The following is a 19517-nucleotide window of genomic DNA, read 5'->3' as shown; positions in this document are numbered from 1 at the left end:
GGCTGCCCCCCCTTGATCTTCAACAACTCACAGAGAGATCTAAATTTACAGCCATGAAAACATACTGAATATGAATATGAATTATATAAATAATAAATGCATTCAAACAAAGAGTGTGTGTGTGTGTGTGTGTGTGTGTGTGTGTGTGTGTGTGTGTGTGTGTGTGTGTGTGTGTGTGTGTGTGTGTGTGTGTGTGAATGGGTGAATGGGTGAATGGGTGCAGAACATTTACCATTTACCATAATACAGCGCTATCAGTTCATTTCATCTGTTTTGCAAGACAACAGATTAAACTGTAGATGAAGAGGTTCACAGCATTATATTCACGTCACAATAGAAAGATTGTTGTTTCACTGAACAGCACAGTTTGGCTGCTGTGAAACAGTTTTTGTCATTCTTGATTTACAGACTAATACATGTGGTGATACCTTGACGTTTGTTTTGGCACCAGAACCAGGTTTCCATTTCTGTTTTCAAGGGAATATCTGGATGCATCCGTTTCTCTTTTTCTCTTCCGGTGTCGATAGTTAATCTTTGGCTTTCTTCTTTCTCCACCCTGGTCACGATTCCTCACTTCTTCTACCTCCATTATCTTCTTCTCTTTTACTTTCTCCTCTTGTCCAGATCCTCCTTCAGTGTCTCTGCTCCAGAAGACTCCCTCCTCTCCAGTCAGCTGCCACCCTCCAGGTTTCTACCCTGGCAGAGCCTCAATGTTCTGGAGGAAAGATGGAGAGATGGAGATATCCTGCCCAACCATGATGAAACCTTCCAGACAAGTGTGGATCAGGTCAAACCTGAAGACCGGAGTAGGTACGACTGTGTGTTTCAGCTCTTTGGTGTAGTGAATGAGGCCATCAGCAGAATGACAAAACTCTGATTAGAACCAACTTGGGGAAGAATGGAATCAAGTGTGATAGAAAAACACACCTGATCATCTGTTTGTCCATTTAACTTAGACCTGGATCACAACTACAAGGTTTATGTCCCAAAGAATCTGGCTAATTCTAATGGAGACCAGCTTTGATTCTGAATTCAAACCATCTTTAATTTTTCTATAGGCAGTTCATTTCATTATACTCATCAGTCATTGTTTGTGGAAATGCAGGAACATCCCAAACATTCTTACTGTGTCTGTTTTTTGTTTGTTTTGTTGTTGTTGTTTCTTGATTTTTTGTGTAGTTTCTAGAATTAATACTGTAATCTGTCTCTATTTTAGATGTCAGACCTACAAATAGAAAGTTTCTTCTTTATCAAAAAATGTTTTTTATTGTTTCTCTTAAGAATTGATTGTGTATATTTTATTTGATTGTTAACCAACCATTTATTTTGAGTGCTGCTTTAATAAAATGACTTTGTTTGAACTAAAATAAGTTCACTTAATGTTCTGTTTCTAGCTTAAAGGTTAGGAGCTTTTTAATTTCTTTTTTATATTTTCTATATAAAATCTTAATCTGGAAAAAAAAGTTCTCAAATAAATGCAAAGTGTAACATACAATCAACATACAACTGAACCTGAACCTTGAGAATACACTGATTCTGATGGAATGAAGAGTAATAAGGTTCAGTCTGAACTCTAATAAGTATGTATCCCAGTATTCAGCTTGTCAGTTTATTATTCACTGTAGTCTAGACAGACTAGAAGATTAGAAAAAGACTAGTGAAGTTACTGTGGCATCAAATCTATTAGTTCACCTCATGGTCAACCAAGTTTCTGCTGAACTCGAATATCTTCAGGCCTCAAGTGTATTGATAAAGATGATCATGAAGTATACTTCAAGTACCCAAAGTAAAAGTACTGCAGAATGATATATTATTGACTAATAATTGTTTTGTGTATTCATGTGTAAACATCACCAGTGTTGGGCTGAAGTACATGCTCTAACTTGTACTTCAAATGTACAAGTACTCCACTACAATAGGATGAACTAAATGCACAATTCTAGGCCACATTTGTTTGAGAAACCTTCAAAGAGGAAAAATACAGTGAACTACAAAAAAAATGGAGATGATCTATCTGTTACTACAGAGACCTGGAAGGAAAATGGCTCCACTGGTAAAATGGAACTGATTTAATTAAATAAACATGATTAAACATGGAGTATACATCATTTATTAGTTGATTATATTTTATTAGAATACATCTGTGAAAAGTCAGAAAATAGTAGTGGAGTAAAAGTAAAAGTACCAAACTCCAGTAAAAGTACCAAACTCCAGTAAAGTACGTGAGTGCAGTACTTGAGTAAATGTTATTAGATGTTTCTTTACTCTCTTTTCAGTAGTAATGTGCCTCTCAAGAGTCTCCTCTGAAATGTAGTGCAGTTAAAGTACAAAGCATCATCAAATGGAAACACTCAAAGTACAAGTATCTTAATGTTGTATTCTACTGTAACTGAGTAAATGTACTCAGATCTTTCCACCACTGATACTTGACAGGTAGGCTGCAGTCAGACAGTTCAAAATGTTGGATGTTAACTTCAGCCACTAAGTGGAATTGATCAATAAAACCTATTTTTATAGTTTTCATGATTCACGTCAGATTTAAAAACCAGTGGATGAACATTTGAAGGAAGTCTGTCAGATACAGTGTGTCAGAAAAACTGGCTCAATAAAAGAATCTGCAGATGAACTTCAGCACTGACAGAACACTGTTTGTAGGGAATACATCAAGCTTTCTTCTAATCAGAACACAAAAAGAATGAAACATTCATTTTCAGACACACTGTGTTTATGCATGTTTCATTTCACACCTTCTCTCCTAATTCTCTCCTCCTTAATTTTCATATGTTTTAAAGACGTATTTAAATTTCTGATGGAAACTGTGAATTCCTGCTTTTCATGAATTGTTACCCCACTGTTCATTTTATGGAACAGAACCAACAAAACAACTGAACATTTACATAAAGTGGATCATGAATCATATTTTCGAAGGACAGAATCCATTCTTGTGTCCTTTCCCACATTGACCACCAGAGAGGTAAGACACTTTACAGCTGAGATAAAACATGCTTTTTACTGTTTCTGTTGCTGTTTAGTAGAAACACACTTTTCAGGGGAAAAGGACTTTTTATCAGTAACATTACTAATAACATGACACTAAGATGTGGATGAAAACGCATCTATTGGTTTGCATGAGTTTTAATGAATGAACTTTGCTGTCTCTTATTCAAAAGTTGCTTATGTGCAAAATAGGCTGGTGTAAATGACTTTACATTAAAATAATAATTAAACAAAGATGTGAAGCATTAATAAACTTTGTTTTTACTGTTTCCTACGTTTTTACAAGTTTTTACATGTTTTTCTTTGCAGATGTCACATTAGGTTTAAACCAATTCCACTAGTGAACTTCTGCACTTACTTTTAAAGCCCCCATGACAACTAAACATTATTTAATGTGTTTTTACTAAATGTAACTGAAAATATTAAAACATAAAATAAAATATTTACATATCAACAATGTTTGCATGTTGCTGATCACAAAAAAACAATAAAAGGAAGAAAGTGTTGTCAGCAGAGTGAGTAGAAGAGCACTCTGTTGTTGTTCTGATGAATGATGCTGTGGAAATCAACATGACACTGTTGGAGCAGCTGCAGGTAATTCCCCTTGTGTTTTCTTAGCCGCCCTTTATTAGTCTGTGCTGTGATTTGAGACCGGGCTGTTATGTCTCAGAGAGTAGAAACATCAGATCAGACATAGATTCCAAACCAAAGGATCAATTGATCAAATGTGGACTTTGGGTTCTGAATGGATTTCTGGTCTCGTGTCAGCTTTTTCTCCTAGAGTTGAGTTGAGAGATGTCGAAGGGGATCAAACAGGAACAGAGAGCTTTCCAGTAGTGAGCAGCTCCTTTGACACAGACTCCACATCATTCAGGTCCAGTTCAGTGTGTTCGTGCAGCATCATTAGTGGTGGGTCTCCTATATTTTCCATTTCCTGTATCTGTTACTGACTTAGAGTCTCTGAGCTCTGTTGGCTCCATCTAGTGGACAGATAGTAGAACTCTATCATCTGATGAGGAATTTCTGACACAGGTTCCACCGGTTTTAACATCCCTCTGACGCTCTGACTTGGATTCTGAAGCTCTGAGAGTGTGACGACGTCCTCAAATCAATCACTTACAGACACCAGGACTGACGAGGGAGAACGAGCAGCTTCTTCTCTCCAAATGTTTCCTCTTCACATGAAGCTGGAAAGTGTCTGAAGTGAGTTCAGCAGGTGAGAATCCTCCCAGAGAAATCTGTCAATGTCTGATTACCAGGATCACTTTGATCCCGTTCCCGTGCTGTATCACTGTTCTACTGTTTGACTAGAGAGTAGAAATGTTTCTGATGCTGATCCTGTGTTTCATCAGATCCATTGAATCCTCCAGGTTTTTATCCAGCATTTTGATTCTTCCCAGTTTCTCTCTGAGTTAAAAGATAGTGGGCCGAGAAAGTTTTGCATGTTTTCCTGTTACTGGTTCTCAGGTAGAACCAGCAGCAGTTTGATTGTAATCTGAGCCACATCATCAGTGAAACATGCAGCGAGTGTCAGAACTGGTCTGACAGGATCAACTAGTCAGAGGTGGATTTGATCCAAAACACAAGCGTCTTCCAGCTCTGAGACAGACTTGGTTTGACCGAAAGCTTTTAGCACAGTCCATGTGTGGACTGTCCCCAAGGCTGCAGAGTCCTTAGATGGACCTGCTCAGTGTGTCTGATGGAAAGAGCAGCTGCTTCACTGTTTTCTACAGGATTTGGAACATGTTAGAGACATGAAGGAGAACTAATGTGTCCTGTGGTGAAACCTTGTTGTAGAGGCTGAGGTCAGCTCTGCCAGCAGCTGTGGACCCTATGGATCAGTGTGGGGACAGAGAGGAGGGAGTCCCTCCCTCTAAAACCACTCTGTGTGGGGAACATGAGAGCCAGACCAAAGCTCAGAGGTGAGATGAGGATCTCTAACTGTCCGTGACTCTTCTCCATGTCAGAGCTCAGCACTCCAACAATCACTGCTCCATCATTATTCCCACTCACTGTCACATCTGCCACTCAGCTCCTCAGTAAGATCTTAGAAGAACTAATGATGAACTCTGAACTGTCTTAGTGAACAAAGAGTCCAACCACTGATTAGTCAACTCCTCCACTAAGATCAGACAGCATCTTTGATCAGAGTCCATGTTGAGGAACAGGAGAACGTTCCTCATCCACTGTCTTCTTACTGATTCTCTATCTGCTTCCAACATTTCAGCTGCTGACAGTCTGCTCACAGTTCATCTGTTTTCAGCTTCAAACTACTTTTCATTTGTCACTTGTTGGTTTGTGTCAGGATGAAGCAGCAGAGACCAGACTGTCCTGAACCCAGTGGGGTCTCCATGAGGAGTGACCGGTCAAAGGAGAACCCTCTTACCTTTAAAGATGAACAACCTGATGATAGAAGGTAAGAGTTTCAAACTGAACTTTATTTTCTGATTCTCCTGAGAACAGGAATCAAGCCTTAGTCCAGATCTTCGTGGTCTGTTTTAGGACTGAACTACCTGCATAGTTAGGCTGTAAAAACATCTTTACTAACAAACTAACTGATTTATGCTAAGTTATGTTGAAACCAGAATAAAAATCTCTCCAGTATAAAATACAATCCAACCTTGAATGAGAGTTCCCATTTCTTCAAGTGTGTCTTCAAACAGCAGTCAGGTGTCCATGTGATCTCTGAACCAGGTTTTAATATGTGGGATCATTCCTACTGTTCATACAGGACACAGAGGGATCTCTTCTTAAAGACCTTTCAGTGGAAGTGATGGAGCCAAAATCCACAGTCTGGATTCTAATGTGTAGCTAAGGTTCATATGAGGCTTCAACAGTTGGACTTCAGTGGAGATCTTCTAAAGTTCAAGTCTTTCAGTGTCAACTTCCTTCTCTGTGTTCCTCTGTGTTCTGACTGTCACAAATCTATGAATCAACCTGATCTTGTTGATTTAGAGCAGACAGTGGATCAGCAAGTAACTGCAGCTTTCGTGCCCAGAGAGCACAGAGAGCTAGTCTTTGACTTAGCTTCTTTAATGTCTGATTACCATGTAGCAGTTTAAATAGTTTTATATCCATCCATCTTCTTCTGCTTATCCAGGGCCAGGTCGCGGGGGCAGCAGTCTAAGCATATTTGCCCAGATTTCCCTCTCCCCAGACTCCTCCTCCAGCTGTTCTGGGGGAACACCAATGCATTCCCAGGCCAGTCAAGAGACATAGTCCCTCCATGTCCTGGTTCTTCCCCAAAGCCTCCTCATCTGAAACAGATACCCAAGCCACCTCAGCTGACTCCTCTCGATGTGAAGGACCCCCAACTCCACCCTGAGCTCCTCACCCTATCTCTAGGGGTCCTTCTTCACCATGACAGACCTATACACCAACCGCATTACTACATATTTCCCTTGCTCATGAACAAGACCTCAAGATATTTAAACTCTTCCACTTGAGGGAGGAACTCTCCTCCAACCTGGAGAGGGCAGGTCAATTTTTCTTTTTCTGGCCACCCCCCGCTTCTTGAACTGCCACCTTATAGTTGCTTTCAGTTAAATCTCTGAATCAAAATGAGTTGAAATCTTCTCAAAGTCATTAAAAATGAATAAACTATAAACATGTTTGTTCATTTACATGAACAGTTAGGGTCCAAATTATTATTCTGCTTTATGAAATAAAACTAAACCCTGAACTATAAAAACAGAGCTAATATCTTAACCTGTTCTACACTAACTAAACAGATGACATAAATACAGTGCCTATAACAAGTTTTCACGCCCTTGGATGTTTCATTCTTTTACTGACATTATATAATGTTTTTGGTCAAAGTCACCAACTTTTAGTGATCATGATTGATCTATACTGTCAAGAAAAGGATGAAAGATGCAAGCAGGTGAATACTTTTTAAAGGCACTGTATGTATGGAACTGAGCTGCTAATAACAATAAAACCACCCTCTCCTTCGTCTGTTTTCAGCTTCAAACCACTTTTCATTTGTCACTTGTTGGTTTGTATCAGGATGAAGCAGCAGAGAGCAGACTGTCCTGAACCCAGTGGGGTCTCCATGAGGAGTGACCGGTCAAAGGAGAACCCTCTTACCTTTAAAGATGAACAACCTGTTGATAGAAGGTAAGAATTTAAAACTGAACTTTGTTATAATCTGGTTGTCCTGGTCCAAATCTTATTCAAATGTTCATTTTATCTAAATTACATTTGCATGAATACTACTTATAAAATAAGTAAACTTTACTTAAATCCTGTAAACTTTACTTAAATATCACTTATAAGTTTCTCATAGCATTTTCTAATATGAAGCCTTCTTTTTGTTCCTAAATAAAATACTCTAACATTAAGATACTGTATACAAAGACTTTGTCAGCTGCACCTTTATTATATTCTTTACAGTTTCCAATTAAAACCTCTTATTAAGTCACAATAGACTGGTTCATTAACAGACAACACAGCACCTAAAATCTTACAGGTTTTTTTCTGCAGACTGGGACTCGGCAAACATTTTAAAGACGTCAAGCTCAATGGAGAGCTTCTGAAACATGCTTAAGTTTGTAGCATAAACAAAACCCGAAAATTAGAATGACTACAGTCATCAAGAATGTTATTGTGCCAAAATGTAGGGGTCCCTCGGTCGCTGCCCTTCAACAGACAGAGTATACAGCAGTAAATGAAACAGTGAAAGGTTTAATACTGAATCAACAATCATCAGGAAATCAAAAGCAAATGTCAAACCTTTGTTCAAACTGCTGTTTTATTGAATTGTGTTTTAATATAATACAATAAAGTCCATCCTCTAAAATAACCTTAAACTTGAAATAGAACCTGTTTAATGCTATTTTAAAAAGTGATGTTGGGTTTGACTGTGTCAGAAAAAAGGAGCAAATGATCTTGGATTGAGTTCATGTTACTGCATACCTTTAAATTGTACACAGCATCAGCTGAAGAAACCAGAAGGCTAATCTGATGCATTAACTCTGCTCCAGATGTTACTAACTTTCTGACCAGGCCAACTTCTTTTAGTCGTCCGTGAAATATATAGAAATGACTCTGACAAATTGAAACAAGTAATATTCACAATAATATTAAATATTACGTGATGTTAATAAAATAAAAGTCCATTATACATACATTAAATATTCTCTGCTTCCAAAGCAATTTTAAAAAATCTAACTGTTTAAGGAAAAACTGCTTTGCCCATAGATTCTTCACTTTGTGAACGTCACTTTTTTGGTGCTATTAATCTATTTTAGTCGACATGATGGATTACTATACTGGACACTGAGCTTAAGAGTTAACATAGGACATGGTCTGAAAGTAGTTCCTTCAACATCTACTTATGAAATCAAACAATACACCATCAACAAAACCATGACATGTGGGAAACAAGTAAATATTTCTACTATTAAACATCTCAACAGTTTTCAGCCTCTGAAAATATATTTAATTACATTAATCTTTATACATTTAAGTGGACAAATGCTACTACAAAGCTCTTTTCTTGCTGCTGAGATCCAGTTAATGTCAGGTGTCACATACAGAATAGAAGTCAATAACACAAAGAAACAACAGAACAGCCACAGAAACATGTCAACAAGTCAGGAAATGTTAGTATCTGCAGGTAAAATACAGATAAATGTAAATGTTCTTAAGTGGGTAAGTCAGCAATCACAAAAACAATCTCTTCTAAGTCTAAAATTAAAATTAAATGAACTGCGTATAAAGTCTAACTTAACTACAGTAACTGATTGTACCTCAGCAGAAGATGATGGTACTGTAGTTCAGATAAACTAACTAAATTTGAACAGCATCTGATAAAACAATAGTCAAACTAATTGTAGCCTGAGCTAATTGGTGAGCGTCCAGCTGCAGCACGTCCACTGTAACTGATCCTCAATAGAAGTTCAGCATCTACCCAGTAAGACTGTGAGGGAATGTGTCTGAAACCAATATGCCCCTAAAATGAGGAATTTTGCAGTTCCATTGTTCCACAGCTACAGTTTTCCTCATTAAAACACCAACAGTCATCTGCCATTAAACACACTGCTCTTTTCAATAGAACACCATCCCGCACACACTCAATGAACATCTACCTCCACTGCCCTCAGGTCGCAGGTACAAGGCTCTGAGGTGCAGGAGGGCCCACTTTGGAAGAAGCCTGATCCTCAGTCTCTGCCGTTCAATTTCATTGTTGTCGTTATCGTTGCTGTTACAACATGTAACCTCTGTGTTTTGGGTTAATATGAAGATAAACTGTAGAAATGATCTGATGTTGTGACAGATGATGATGTCGAGGTAAAGAACATCATGCTCTACAAAAGACAGAAAAGAAGATCAGTGTTCAACCAAGGGTCAGATAAAAAGAGAAAAAGTCAATCACCTGATCATCAACAGGTGTCAAATGACCTCCTGAAATCAGGAAGGCAGATATATCACAACACCTGACACCACAGAACAAACTCCACCATCACTAGTTTGGCTGCAAATATGGTTAAAGTCTTATCTAAAGTTTTATATTTTCTCCCAGAGTTCAGCAGCAGAGCTCAGAGGTTCACAGGGATCAGTCTGACCAGCAGCATCAACCAGACCTGAACTCTGTATTTAAGGTCTGTACATGTACAATCACACTTTGACCATGAACTACATGAAACCCAGGTTGAATACTAACCAATCATCCAGGTCCCAACAGAGTCCATGCTGCTCTGTTCAGACCAGCAGGTCTTCAGACTGACACATGAATCACATGTTGTCTTCTACCAGTTGAAATTAAATGTTCTCTTCTCATTCTGTTCCAGCGGCTGGAGGAGAACATGGTCACATTTGTGAAGAACGAGCTGAAGAAGATCCAGAGGGTGCTGAGACCAGATTACACAGAATGCTTTGAGAGTCAGACTGAGGATAAGGAGGTGTTGGATGGTGAGGATGAAGAGCAGAGGAGGAGCAGCAGAGAGTCATTTGTGAAGATCACACTGAACTTCCTGAGGAGAATGAAGCAGGAGGAGCTGGCTGACTGTCTGCAGAGCAGTAAGAGGATTTGAACAGATTGAACGTGATGGAAAGAGGAAATGGAAACAACATGAGAGAGGTTTCCATTTCCAAACTCTGCTGTAAATATGCTGCACACATCTGTATCAGATCAGAGGCTGTTTATCCTCCACTGATGATCAAACTGATGGACGAAGAAAAACTCTACAGACACAATCAAATGTTGAGACTCTCTGATTTTCTGAAGGATCCACTCACTGATTTCATTTCTTCTTTCTTCATTCAGGAACTGATGCTGCAGTGTGTCGACGTAAACTCAAGTCTAAGCTGAAGATGAAGTTCCAGTGTGTGTTTGAGGGGATTGTTCAAGCAGGAAACCCAACCCTTCTGAACCAGATCTACACAGAGCTCTACATCACAGAGGGAGGAACTGGAGAGGTCAATGATGAACATGAGGTCAGACAGATTGAAACTGCATCCAGGAAACCAGACAGACCAGAAACAACCATCAGACATGAAGACATCTTTAAAGGCTCACCTGGAAGAGAGGAACCAATCAGAACAGTGATGACAAAGGGAGTGGCTGGCATTGGGAAAACAGTCTTAACACAGAAGTTCACTCTGGACTGGGCTGAAGACAAAGCCAACCAGGACATACAGTTCACATTTCCATTGACCTTCAGAGAGCTGAATGTGCTGAAAGAGAAAAAGTTCAGCTTGGTGGAACTTGTTCATCACTTCTTTACTGAAACCAAAGAAGCAGGAATCTGCAGGTTTGAAGAGTTCCAGGTTGTGTTCATCTTGGACGGTCTGGATGAGTGTCGACTTCCTCTGGACTTCCACAACAATCAGGTCCTGACTGATGTGACAGAGTCCACCTCAGTGGATGTGCTGCTGACAAACCTGATCAGGGGGAGCCTGCTTCCCTCTGCTCGCCTCTGGATAACCACACGACCTGCAGCAGCCAATCAGATCCCTCCTGACTGTGTTGACATGGTGACAGAGGTCAGAGGGTTCACTGACCCACAGAAGGAGGAGTACTTCAGGAAGAGGTTCAGAGATGAGGAGCAGGCCAGAAGAATCATCTCCCACATCAAGACATCACGAAGCCTCCACATCATGTGTCACATCCCAGTCTTCTGCTGGATCACTGCTACAGTTCTGGAGGAGGTGTTGAAAACCAGAGAGGGAGGAGAGCTGCCCAAGACCCTGACTGAGATGTACATCCACTTCCTGGTGGTTCAGACCAAAGTGAAGAACATCAAATATGATGGAGAAGCTGAGACAGATCCACTCTGGAATAAAAAGAACAGGAAGATGATCGAGTCTCTGGGAAAACTGGCTTTTAAGCAGCTGCAGAAAGGAAACCTGATCTTCTATGAGTCCGACCTGACAGAGTGTGGCATCCATATCAGAGCAGCCTCAGTGTACTCAGGAGTGTTCACACAGATCTTTAAAGAGGAGAGAGGACTGTACCAGGACAAGGTGTTCTGCTTCATCCATCTGAGTGTTCAGGAGTTCCTGGCTGCTCTTCATGTCCATCTGACCTTCATCAACTCTGGAGTAAATCTGCTGTCTGAAGAACAATCAACATCAAAGTCTTTTAAAGTTTTTAGACACACACATAAATTAAAACCTTTCCACCAGAGTGCTGTGGAAAAGGCCTTACAGAGTCCAAATGGACACTTGGACTTGTTCCTCCGCTTCCTCCTTGGTATTTCACTACAGACCAATCAAACTCTCCTACGAGGTCTACTGACCCAGACAGGAAGTGGATCACAGATCAGTCAGGAAACAGTCCAGTACATAAAGGAGAAGATCAGTGAGAATCTGTCTGCAGAGAAAAGCATCAACCTGTTCCACTGTCTGAATGAACTGAATGATCATTCTCTAGTGGAGGAGATCCAACAGTACCTGAGAACAGGAAGTCTCTCCACAGATCAACTGTCTCCTGCTCAGTGGTCAGCTCTGGTCTTCATCTTACTGTCATCAGGAAAAGATCTGGACGTGTTTGACCTGAGGAAATTCTCTGCTTCAGAGGAGGCTCTTCTGAGGCTGCTGCCGGTTGTCAAAGCCTCCAACAAAGCTCTGTAGGTGAACATAGAACATGCCCAGGTTCTTCTTATCCTTTACTTTAAACGGAACATTTTAATATATGTTTCTTTTGTTTTTGCTGGGTTCTCTTCAGACTGAGTGGCTGTAACCTCTCAGAGAGAAGCTGCGAAGCTCTGTCCTCAGTTCTCAGGTCTCAGTCCTCTAGTCTGAGGGAACTGGACCTGAGTAACAATGACCTGCAAGATTCAGGAGTAAAGTTGCTGTCTGCTGGACTGGAGAAACAACATTGCAGACTGGAAATTCTCAGGTTTGGATTCAGCTATGAGCAGAGAGAAGTAGGGTTGGATGGAACAGAGTGGATTGATTTTGAGTCTCACAGACCATTATGTTGCCTATTGTAGCTTTAAATTCACAGAATTTCTTTTTATTTCTCATTAGCTGCTTCTTTAATAACATCTATCTATCTAACAATAACAGCACTTACATTATTAACCCTGCCTAAGCTGATCTATTAACCTGTGTGTGTGTGTGTGTGTGTGTGTGTGTGTGTGTGTGTGTGTGTGTGTGTGTGTGTGTGTGTGTGTGTGTGTGTGTGTGTGTGTGTGTGTGTGTGTGTGTGTTCAGTCTGTCAGGCTGTCTGGTCACACAGGAAGGCTGTGCTTCTCTGGCCTCAGCTCTGAGCTCCAACCCCTCCCATCTGAGAGAGTTGGACCTGAGCTATAATCATCCAGGAGACTCAGGAGTCAAGCTGTGTGATGAACTGGAGGATCCACACTGGAGACTGGACACTCTCAGGTAAACACAGACAACAGACTCTCTCACACAGGGCTGTTTTTAGGTTTAGCCTACATATGAGGTCCCCTAGTGCTCCTCTAACTGGAGAGACACCAAAAGAGGAGGAAGAAATAATTTTATTATTGATCCTGATCTGCTTTTAAAAGACTGTTACACAGGTCCAGTGGAAAGTTTACATTGTAAGTAAAGTTCTGTTGTCTCTATGCACTTCAAGTAATAAGGTTTAGACCTTAATGACCAGAATTAATTGAAAAAAAAAAAACAACAAATCTCCCTTGAGCAGCAATAGGCAACAGTGGAGAGGAAAAACTCCCTGTGACAGAAAAAACCTGCCAGCAGAACCAGGCTCAGGCTGGATGGCCATCTTCTTCTAGTGGGATGAGTGGAAGGAGGAGAGAAAGAAAAGAACAACAAGCAGCAGACAAAACACTGGGCAGGTTAGAAGGACCAGCAACTGAATAATGAAAACTAACAGCTCTGATCTGAGAAACAGACAGAGGGAGACAGAGAGGAAGAAGCTCAGAGCTCGAATACCAGAGAGAAGACTACACACAGACTGTTTACAGCCGTGTCGAGGACTGAGACTGACTCTGGACTAACCTGCTGTTAGTCCACCTCTCATTGGCTCAGTCCACTCTGTAAGAAAAACATCTTGGGACCAAAAGAAACATATAAAGGGTCTGTAGTTAATGAGAAGAACAGTAGAAATATCTGGGTGTGATGTCTGATGACAGACTGAGGTGAAGTCTCCATGTAGACTACATCATAAAAAAAGAGAAACCTGCTCCTTACTGCTTGAAGAAGTTCAATTCATTTAAGATTCTGGTGTTATGAAGATGTTTGACGTGTGTGTTATGTGCATGGGTGATGTGAAGAAAAGAGACAAAGACACGATTGATAATGTATCGAATAGGAGAGTGAGCTAATGGGTCAGACAGACATATCAGTTTCTAGTAGAAGGTTGTCCAACACGCTTCAGGCTGTTTTAAAGGACGAACATCAACCTGTTTATCATGACATCAGAAACAGTTTTAAGCAGCAGATTAAGACCCCCAGCCTGGAAAACACTACGTTATTTCCTCTGCTTTGTGCAGGGAATTAGACAATATAATGGAACCGGTACAAGAGCATAACACAAAGATGTTGATGATGAAGATGTTTAGAGCCAAAGAGTCTCGGTATGGACAGATAGACAGACCAGCTCTCCCACTGTTTCTCTGACTAACTGAGGAACTCTGCTTCATGTTTCATGGTGGTTGTGAGTGAAGGTGGATGAAGCTGATTCTGAATTTGTCTCTTCCTCCAGGTTGGACCACTGTGGCCTGCAGAAACTGAAACCTGGTCTGACGAAGTGTGAGTGTGTTTGAATTCTAACATCTTTCCAGACACACAGACAAAAACCAGAAGCTAAATCCTGAATGAATCTCTGGAGAAATTCATCTTTGTACTTTAGTTAAAAAATGTCAAAATCTAGTGGAACATGTGCAGCTGTGTTGTCTCGGATCAAACTTCAATCAATCCATTTCAAATCCACCAACACAACAAAGTGAACACAGTGATCCAACCAAACTCATCAACACGTTCAACAGTGGAGCAGACACAAAGGAGTTTTGTTGCCTTCAGGTGCTGCTGGTAAACTGGTACTTCACAGTTGATAGAAGTTGTGTTAAAGTAGCTTCACTTTTCCTTTCTGGATGTGTTTAATAAGTCAGTGTTGAAAAAGCTACAAGTCAGAAACACCTCACATGAGAATTCATGTAGAACAGTAGAGTAAAGTGAGTTGAGGTTGATTTACCTTCCAGTTCCTCCCTGAATGGGAGAGCTGAGGCCACATGGACAAAACATACACACAAATACTAGGCACCCTCCATTGTTCATGCATCAGCTGGTATTTGTAGAAGCAGCATGTGAGCATGTCACACAGACTTCAGAGAAGCGTCCACATGGTTTCTAGAGCCAGCTGCAGGTGATAAGTTGGAAATGGAAAATAGGCTGAGAGATGGAATCTTCAGGAGAAAACATTGTTGGTTTGTCTTGTTGCCAATTTGACCAATTGTGTGTTTTTTGAGTCTCCTACTGATTGAGGCTGTGTCTGTGTCCATTTGTGTCTATGAGGCTCCTGCATGTACAGTGGCAAGAAAAACTTTGTGAACCTTTTGGAATTTCATGATTTTCTGCATTAATTAGTCATAAAATGTGCTCCGATCTTCATCTAAGTCACAACAATAGAAAAACACAGTCTGCTTAAAATAATAGTACACAAACATTATATGTTTTCATGTTTTTATTGAACATAACATGTAAAAATAGTAAAAAAGTATGTGAACCTTTGGACTTAATAACTGGTTGACCCTTCTTTGGCAGCAATAACCTCAACCAAGCGATTCCTGTAGTTGCAGATCAGACCTGCACAACGACCTGGAGTAATTTTGGACCACTCCTCTTCACAAAACTGTTTCAGTGTAGCAATATTCTTGGGATGTCTGGTGTGAATGGCTCTCTTAAGGTCATGTCACAGCATTTCAATCAGGTTGAGGTCAGGACTGTGACTGGGCCACTCCAGAAGGTGTATTTTGTTCTGTTGAAACTATTCTTTTGTTGAATTACTTGTTGCTTTGGATCATTGTCCTGTTGCATCACCCATCCTCTGTGGAGCTTCAGTTGGTGACAGATGGTCTTACGCTTTCCTGCAAAATGTCTTGATAAACTCTGGAATTCATTTTTCATCAATGACAACAATCCGTCCAGGCCCTGAGGCAGCAAAGCAACCCCAAACCATGATGCTCCCTCCACCATGTTTTACAGTGTGGATGAGGTTTTGATGTTGGTGTGCTGTGCCTTTTTTTCTCTACACATAGTGTTGTGTGTTTTTTCCAAACAACTCAATTTTGGTTTCATCTGTCCACAGAATATTTTGCCAGTAGTGCTGTGGAACATCCAGGTGCTCTTTTGCAAACGTCAAACTTTGCAATATTTTTTTTGCATTTACATTTAGTCATTTTCACTGGTTGAGCACAGTGGACGGGAGGGGATGTAGATGTTTTTGGACAGCAATGGCTTCTTCTGTGGTGTTCTCCCATGTACTCCATTCTTGTTTGATGTTTTCCTTATTGTAGATGTGTCAACAAAAATGTTAGCATGTGCCAGAGATTTCTGTAAGTCTTTAGCTGACACTCTAGGATTCTTCTTAACCTCATTCAGCATTCTACACTGTGCTCTTGCAGTCATCTTTACAGGACGACCACGCCTAGGGAGAGTAGTAACAGTGCTGAACTTTCTCCATTTGTAGACAGTCTGTCTTAGCGTGGACACATGAACATCAAGGCTTTTGGAGATACTTTTTTAACCCTTTCCAGCTTCATGCAAGTCAACAATTCTTGATCGTAGGTCTTCTGAGAGCTCTTTTCTGCGAGGCATGGTTCACATCAGGCAGTGCTTCTTGAAACCAGTAAACTTAAAACTGGTGTGTGTTTTTAAAGGGCAGGACAGCTTTCAGCAACACATCCAATATCATCACACTGATTGGACTCAAGGTTGGCTCACTCCTGGCTCCAATTAGCACTTGGAGTAGTCATTAGGCTAGGGGTTCACATACTTTTTCCACCCTGCACTGTGAATGTTTACTTGTTATGTTCAATAAAAAACATGAAAACATATAATGTTTGTGTACTATTATTTTCAGCAGACTGTGTTTTTGTATTGTTCTGAGTTAGATGAAGATCGGAGCACATTTTATGACCAATTCATGCAGAAAACCATGAAATTCCAAAGGGTGCCCATACTTTTTCTTACCACTGTAAATGTGAGCTCTTTAGTGGAGGTAAAAAGAGCTTTAGAAAGCAGAGGGTTCATAGCTTCTTTGTGCTGCAGTGAAAGATGATGTGCCAGTTTTCTTAGTGAGACTTTTTTTAGTCCATGTGTTTCTTGATGTGGATCTCCATTAGCTGTCTTACTTGGCTCCACAGCAGAAACAAAGCAGAACATCGCTGTTGAGGTTGTTCTAACTGGATTGTTTAATTTCACTTAAATGGAGTCAAACATTGTTCCCAGTTGAATCTGAAATGTCACTGATTTACTTTAGTTGTTGAGAAATCGACAGATGATAAACTGCAGCTGCATTGTGTCTTGTCTCTCAATCAGATGCCTGTGAACTGGAACTGGACCCAAACACAGTAAACAGAAAACTACAACTGTCTGACAACAACAGGAAGGTGACACATGTGAAGAGGGATCAGTCATATCCTGATCATCGGGACAGATTTGACTACTGGTCTCAGCTGCTGTGTAGAAATGTTCTGACTGGTCGCTGTTACTGGGAGGTCGAGTGGAGAGGAAATGTTGAAATATCAGTGAGTTACAAAGGAATCCAAAGAATAGGAGACAGTAATGACTGTGTGTTTGGAGGAAATAATCTGTCCTGGAGTCTGTTCTGCTCTGACAATGGTTACTCTGTTTGTCACAATAACACAGTAACATCCATCTCCTCCTCCTCTGTCTCTAACAGAGTATCAGTGTATGTTGACTGTCCTGCTGGGACTCTGTCCTTCTACAGAGTCTCCTCTGACAAACTGATCCACCTCCACACCTTCAACACCACATTCACTGAACCTCCTTATCCCGGGTTCAGGATCTGGCCGGGTTCCTCAGTGTCTCTGTGTAGAGTCTCTTCTGTGGACAGAAACTCTGCTGACTGAAGGTCTGGTGCTGAAATCAAAGTAGACTCTGTTCACTATCACATATACTCTTCACTGTGAAGCAGATCTGTCTGAGACTCAAACACTGAACATTCATTTGTATGATTTTATCACTTTGATCATCATCTGTTTAACTGTTTGTAAAATGGTGATGATGACTCTTTTAACTATCTGGAAAAGTTTGGCTATGGGAAGTTCTTTAGCAAACCTGTTCAAACTTGAAAAGAAAATGGAAATAACTAGAAACTAGAAAATGGCTCCAGCCAAAGTTTTCTACTTCAAAGAGGCTTCCCTCAACCCTCTCTCAAACCACTTGTCCTCTTTGTCCAATATGTGCACGTCATTGTCCTTGAACGAGTGTCCGTTGTCCTTAAGATGAAGGTACACAGCTGATTCACGGAGGTGTTCTGCCTTCTGTGTAGCGGCTGTTTGGTTTCTCCAATGTACAGCTCAGAGCATTCTTCACTTCACTGGACCGGTATGCAGTTTTTTCTGAAAATCCTTTTCAGCTTCTCTGAAACCCCAGCCATGTAAGGGATGACCAGGTTTTTGTGTTGGACCTGGGACTCCAGCTGTTCCATTGTTCTTTTTCTGGAACAGGATGCTGCCTTGTTAAAGGCAACCAATCCTTCAATTGGGCTTCTGTAGAGGTGGGGATGTTTTGCACTCTATGGTTCAGGGTCCTAATGTTACAGTTCCCTGCTCCAACCAGCTTCAGTTTTCAGTAGTCAGCTCCAGCGAACAGTTTTCTTTGTGTTTGTGTTTATTTCCACCGTTTGCTGTGTTTTCTTTCTTAGACCAGCGAGTCTCTAGTTTTACTGACTTTTGCAGAGTCCCTTTGTTTTCTCCTCCTTTTTTAGGTTTTTTTATTTGTTCCGTTTGTCTCATTGCATACCCTCTGTTCTGCATTTCGCTTGTCAAAACTGTTTAATAAAATCTTTTGTGGGAAATCGAACTCTGCACTTGTTGTTTTTTCTGCAACTGGCATAGACTCATCCACAATGACCAGTACCTTTTGACTCACATCATCCACTACAAGTCTGGATTGTGCCTCAGAAATCCATCTCATCTAATAAGATGAAGGAGAGTTCTTTTCAAACCAGCCTCGTTGCTGCCTGTATTTCCCCCATGCCCTTATTTTGACAACTTTCCTCCTCCCAGTCTGATTACCTTTACCCACCTAATTGATTACACCTGGTTTCCCCCACACTACATATCCAGGCCTGCTCACCTTTCTCCTCTGCCATATAGTCTATTCTCACCCCTTGAGTAACTATCCAGTGTTTTCAATTGGACTGCCATTTTGGATTTTTCGGATTCTGTCTGTCCTGGACCCTGTCTCTGGCATGACCCCCAGGTGCTGTGAGTTCTGTTTATTCCCCGTCATTCCCCCTGCTCACAGTACCAGACCTGGACCTGTATCTGTCTAATGCCCCTTCCTGGACCTGCACCCCTTCTACCCTGTCTCTGTGTGATTCCCCTCACCAGACCTGCCTGACCTGAACCTGCCTTTATGTGAGTGTTTTTACCTGATCTGTTCTCTCCCTCATTGTTGCTTTCCCTGCTTCAACTCTGTGTGGACCACCTAGTGTTTTTGTTATTGTTATTTTGTTGTGGATTTTGCCTGCTGGACTTCCCTTTAACCCTTCTCTCTGTGTCTTGCAACCTCTGGTATTAGCCTTGTGGACTCAACTGTTGGATTATTGGATCTGGCCTAGTCTTGTCTGACCTGTCTAATTGTTTGTGAAACTAAACTTCTGTTATCAATCTGTTTTTGGACTTGAACTGTTTTGTATGGTGCTTCAGCAAACTTGCCACTACTCACCTGGAACTTACCACCTTTATCAGTCATGTGTCTTAGTGCTCTCAGTGCTGTCAGGCCTCCCCCTCTGTCCAACGGACATCTTGGAATTGTTGTCACCCTCACCTCTCACACTCATCAATCATCTCCCGATCACAGTCATTACTACCTCCGCCATTCCCTCTGGTTCT

At 40.9% G+C, this 19517-nt stretch overlaps 1 protein-coding gene across 1 annotated transcript; it reads left to right on the top strand.

Moving 5' to 3' along the window:
• Positions 1-2186: 2186 nt before the first annotated feature.
• On the top strand, positions 2187-18475 carry LOC113153603 (NACHT, LRR and PYD domains-containing protein 14-like). Its single transcript, XM_026347283.2, has 11 exons — positions 2187-4213; positions 4795-4919; positions 5303-5413; positions 7006-7116; positions 9524-9602; positions 9792-10020; positions 10268-12071; positions 12170-12343; positions 12661-12831; positions 14138-14184; positions 16972-18475. The coding sequence occupies exons 2-11, from the start codon at positions 4831-4833 to the stop codon at positions 17523-17525; spliced, it is 3369 nt and encodes a 1122-aa protein (XP_026203068.1). The 5' UTR covers positions 2187-4213; positions 4795-4830; the 3' UTR covers positions 17526-18475.
• The last annotated feature ends 1042 nt before the right edge of the window (positions 18476-19517 follow it).

This window comes from Anabas testudineus, chromosome 11 (assembly GCF_900324465.2).
Source record: "Anabas testudineus chromosome 11, fAnaTes1.2, whole genome shotgun sequence".
Lineage (NCBI taxonomy): Eukaryota > Metazoa > Chordata > Actinopteri > Anabantiformes > Anabantidae > Anabas > Anabas testudineus.
Note: the sequence above shows the minus strand (reverse complement) of the source record. Positions and strands in the feature narration are given on the sequence as shown.

Coding starts and splice junctions, on each gene's coding strand:
- LOC113153603 (XM_026347283.2), top strand. CDS start 4,831: ATGGATCAGTGTGGGGACAGAGAGGAGGGAGTCCCTCCCTCTAAAACC. Junction 5,414..7,005: donor GAACAACCTGATGATAGAAG/GTAAGAGTTTCA, acceptor GGTTTGTATCAG/GATGAAGCAGCAGAGAGCAG. Junction 10,021..10,267: donor GGCTGACTGTCTGCAGAGCA/GTAAGAGGATTT, acceptor TTCTTCATTCAG/GAACTGATGCTGCAGTGTGT.